Source organism: Bison bison, unplaced genomic scaffold (assembly GCF_000754665.1).
Source record: "Bison bison bison isolate TAMUID 2011002044 unplaced genomic scaffold, Bison_UMD1.0 scf7180017864375, whole genome shotgun sequence".
Taxonomy (NCBI): domain Eukaryota; kingdom Metazoa; phylum Chordata; class Mammalia; order Artiodactyla; family Bovidae; genus Bison; species Bison bison.
Window position 1 is genome coordinate 4,898,072 of NW_011494947.1, and position 4,327 is coordinate 4,902,398.

The 4,327-nt window shown below is 56.9% G+C and overlaps 1 protein-coding gene across 3 annotated transcripts in view; it reads right to left on the reverse strand.

Annotated features, from left to right (window-relative positions):
- SLC25A25 (solute carrier family 25 (mitochondrial carrier; phosphate carrier), member 25) overlaps positions 1-4,327 on the reverse strand; it is a 36,998-nt gene that overhangs the window by 6,355 nt on the left and 26,316 nt on the right. For 2 of the 3 annotated variants that reach the window (XM_010856869.1, XM_010856870.1), the window contains exons 2-4: positions 1,605-1,731; positions 1,428-1,515; positions 326-437 (exon numbers count right to left, since the gene is read on the reverse strand). In XM_010856869.1, coding sequence (XP_010855171.1) covers positions 326-437; positions 1,428-1,515; positions 1,605-1,731 — 327 coding nt within the window. Of the gene's footprint in view, positions 1-325; positions 438-1,427; positions 1,516-1,604; positions 1,732-4,073; positions 4,322-4,327 lie in introns of those variants that run through there. The other variant, XM_010856871.1, reaches the window with a different exon arrangement.

Below are 4,327 nucleotides of genomic sequence, written 5' to 3' on the forward strand. Positions count from 1 at the left end.
AGCGGGGAGACTTAACAGCCCGGCTATTTGATCTTCATTGGGCAGCTCCCACTGCCTCCCAGGAGGCTCTGCGAAAACCAGAGGGCTCAGCGAGAGGGGTGGACCCTGAAGACTGGGCAGCAACGGGGGTGACAGGAGGGTACCCTTTCTGGCAGGGGGAATCCGTGTTTGGGGAATGGGCGGGGCCGTTTAGGTTGGCTGGCACGTGGGAGATGGAGGGAGCACCTGGAGGGCTGGCAGAGGAGTGAACAGCCCTGCTGCGGAAGAGGCGGCAGGCCGGGAACCCCCAGCAGGATGGGGGCTGATGCTGGGCGGACGGACTCACCGTGGAGTGCTTCCAGTAGAGGATGATCTCAGGGATGTTCTCCACGGGGTGCAGGAGGTGATAGTCTCGCCACTCGTTCCAGTCGATGGTCATCGTGCCATTTTTGTCCATGCTGTAAGACACATGCCCGGTCACCCACGTGGACGCAGGCCCCATCTGTCAGCCACAACCCACCCCCACCGACCTCCAGGGGAGCCGAGGGCAGGCGCGTGGCCACCAGGAGACCACGGAAGGTGCCCCTGCCCTGGAGGAGAAGGGGCCAGGTGGCTCCACACCCCACTTGGCACAGACATGGGGATGTAATGGCCCACGAGCACCCCGATCTGATCAGGCACAGAAGTTAAGGAGGCAGGAAGAGGTCCCCAGGGTGACACGGATACTTACTAGGTGACAGGGCCCCAGAAGTGGCCCGTTCGTATTCTGACAGACAGACAAAAGGAGGATGCAGAGGAGAGAGGAAAAACAACACCAATAAGTGCTCTGAGCGGAGGTTAGTGAGGCAAGCACACGGCACAGCATGGCGTGAGGAGGCGCTCTGCAGGTGAGGGGAGCAAGGGCCAGGGGCCGCCATCCCTACCTGCCTGCCAGCTGGCTTTGGGCCCCCCAGGACTTAAGGAGGGTGGGGAGGACAGGAAGCGACTGCGGGGCTGCTCTGGTGGGAGTTCCCAGCCCCGAGGATCACCATTTGCCTGGGGCTGACTTTCGGGGCAGTGCATCTGAGCTTGAAGTTAAGAGGAAGTTCCCCTCACTGGAGGGCGGCCCTGTGAGCCCTGCCCCTCCCTGCACGACCAGGCAGAGAAGAGTATTCCTTGCTCGCCTTTCACCTACTGAAATCTCCCCACTAGTCTTTTCTCTTCGAGAGTGGCTGGGGTTGGGCACCCTGCCGGGGATTTGTGATTCTTCCACTGGGAGCTGACCTGGACCCTGGGGAGTGGCTAGTCTCTGGGAGGGGTTACTTATTCATCCCTTCCAACCACCAGGAGCCAAAGTTCATGGAAACAGGGTTAATACAATGAATGGCACTGTGGAGCAAGTCCAAGAATCTTTCTTTCGTCACACTTTTGTTAAAGCAAACCAAGGGACTGGTTACGCACGCACTCACCTCTTGAGGATTTTTTCTGCCTGCTGCTCAGATATCTTGACCCCCAGGTCCCGCAGGGACTGCATGATCTCCTGGGCGTCAATCCGCCCTGGAACAACAAAGGCCATGAACCTGGGGCCAGCCTGGTGCAGAGACCCAGGACTGCCGGGCAGCTGCTGGCCCCGGGACAATGCTCACCATCATTCTTTTTGTCCAAACTCTTGAACACCAGCCTCAGTTTCTTCTCGTGATCTTGGAGATAGTGGACGAACTCTTCGAAGTCTAGCTGCCCATCCAGGTCTTTGTCGCCAGCTTGTACGATTTTCTAGAAAAGAAAAGAAAAGAAAGGTTTCATCCCTGGGCTCAAACACCAGCTTCTCCCGCCTGTGGTACCCCGTCCTTGGGAAAACAACGGCTCATCCATGAGGTGGCCCAATGACCCGAGACACTTGCCCTCCTCCACTCCCAGGGTCACCGCCTGGATGCCCGAGGGCCGGCCATGCTTCCCTCGCGATCGACAAGGGAAAAAAACCAGTCCCCGAGAGAAGCCCTTCAGACAGAGGCCGACAGTGGTGGGCTTGAGCCTTTCTGGTTTCACCAGGTTAGCTGCTCGGCTCCCTGCGGCACTGTCCCTGGGGTCAGGGCTCAGCCCCACATGCCCTCTGCCCACATGCAGGGTGGCCCCGGAGCTCCAGATTTCAGCAGAAACTCTGCAGCTGGCGCTTTTATCCTTAAAAGTGGCACTGGCCCAAGAACAGTTGGGGGCGACCCGGGTAAAGGTACAGGGCAGAGCTGGCCCCTGCCAATGCCTGCTTGGTGGAGACGCCGTCAGAGAGAACTGTGGAGGCTGGGGAAGTGCTACGACCCACAGGAACTATTTTTGGGCCTGAGCTCGAAGGCGCTGACTGTCTCAGATCTCGGGGGAGCCAGATGCTGTAACCAACCTCAGCTTCCTTATTAACCAGGCCCTGGAAAGCAGGGCAGCTTGACTCAGGAATAGTTCGGTAACCCAAGGGGCCTTTAAGAGACCCCTTCCTTGGCAGTGAGGGTCCAGAAATCTGCACCTGCGCTTAGAGATGAGCTTGGTTCAAGCACTGCAGCCCGTTCTGGATGCTCAGCAACTGGAAGTTCTCCACAAAAGCACAAGCACTTGGCTTGTGCCCCAGGTCCTGCTAAATGCTTTACCTTGAGTAACCCGGTGAATCCTTGCAAATAGCTCTAAGAGGTGGGGGTCTAGCATTCCCCTCACTTTTCAGAGTCAGAGTCAGAACAGAAGTTCTGAGGGCTAAGTAATTTATCCAAGGTCATGCAGCTAGGGAAGTGGTAGGCGGCATTCAAGCCAGGCCTGCTGGATTCCAGTCACCTCCCCATTGGGAGAGCCTGCTGCCATTGTAAAGGTTAATCTCAAGAAGGTGGGGAATATACATGAATCACTCCAACCCAGCAACACCCCAAAACTAGGACCGAAAAATCTCCTAAGGAAAATGGCTATAGTCTCCTCGTGTTGCCCAGTTCTCTCAGTGAGAAATAACATCCTCTATCCACAAACCACTGTGGGTTTCCAAGTCTTCTGAGCTAGTGGATTTGGAAATTGATGGATCATTGGCTAGCTGGTCCTCTCCAGATACTGTGTCACTTAACATGATCCAAAGACCAGCTCGGGGGTGTGACTGGAATGTGAGACAGACGCTGGTACATGTTCTATCAACTCTCTGGACTCGGGTTAACTTCCTGCAGGCATTTCTGCTCTCCACCAAGAATGACACAGATTACGTACAGGTAATCATCCTAGCTTTATGAGAGGAGTGGAAGTAGAACCTGCATGTCATTTAGGGAGGAGGCGAATGTGAGGAACGAAGCTCGCTGGAATCTGCGTTGCTCTGGCACCAATGTGATCCATGTGCCTTGTTGGGTGGGTGCCGGGGTACAGACAACCCAAGGACATATTCATGCGGCTGGTTTCAAACAGTCTAAACCCTCGCTTCTACCCTAGTCTGGTCTCCTTCCTAGGATAAGCACGTCATCACCCCCTGCACACTCTCTGACCTCCACTGCCACCACGAGAACCGGGGGACAGCGAGGGGTCTGATGACCGGCGAAGCTGGGGTGTCCCTGTAGGAGGAGGCGACCCTCTCAGACGCTGTAGCTGTTTCCCCATATTTAAAATGGTAATAATCTCTGCTGCCTCTGGCTCCAAAGAGACCCCCTAGGAAGGTCCCCTCACCCCTGCCTGTTGTTCTGTTTCACCCAGAGCACAGTCCTGTCACCTCCAGCCTCTGCAGCCACAGTTCCAACTCCTGTGCCTCCAGTGAGGGGCCTCTGCCCTCCCCCTCTCTGCCCCCCCGCTCAGAGAAAGACCCCCGCAGCAGCTAGACCGTGCCCCCACTTTATGGCCCTGCACCCACTCTCCGCAAGAAAATTCCTTTCCCTCTTCCACAAGTGCCTCCCCTATAATTCCAGCCTCCCCTGGAAGTCACATGAGAGCCAGTCTCTCCCGTGACGCAGCCCTGTAGCCGGCTACAGCCACGCGCCTGCTGGGGAAAAACTGGCACGGCTGGAAATCAAGCGAGTCGGAGGCATGGGACCCTCTACCAGCTCGGGCCTTCGATGAGTCAACGCTGATGAAATGCCTGCCTGCCTGCCTGCCTTCTGCATCCCAGTACAGACCTGCTTCCACTGGCGGTAGGTGGAGAACTCCTGGGAGGGGATAAAGACGCTGAGTTTGAAGATGGACTTCAGCTCGGCAGGAAGCCCCTTGGACTCGAAGTACTGGAATTCGGTCTGGGCCTCCCCGATGAGGGGCACATAGAGGCACAGGCAGAGCATGCTGGCGGGAGCTGCTTCAGGCGGCGTGGACGCCGGGAATGCTGCCTGGTCCGGCACACTTGCACAAGATATGCTGGGGCACAGCTGTCATTGGC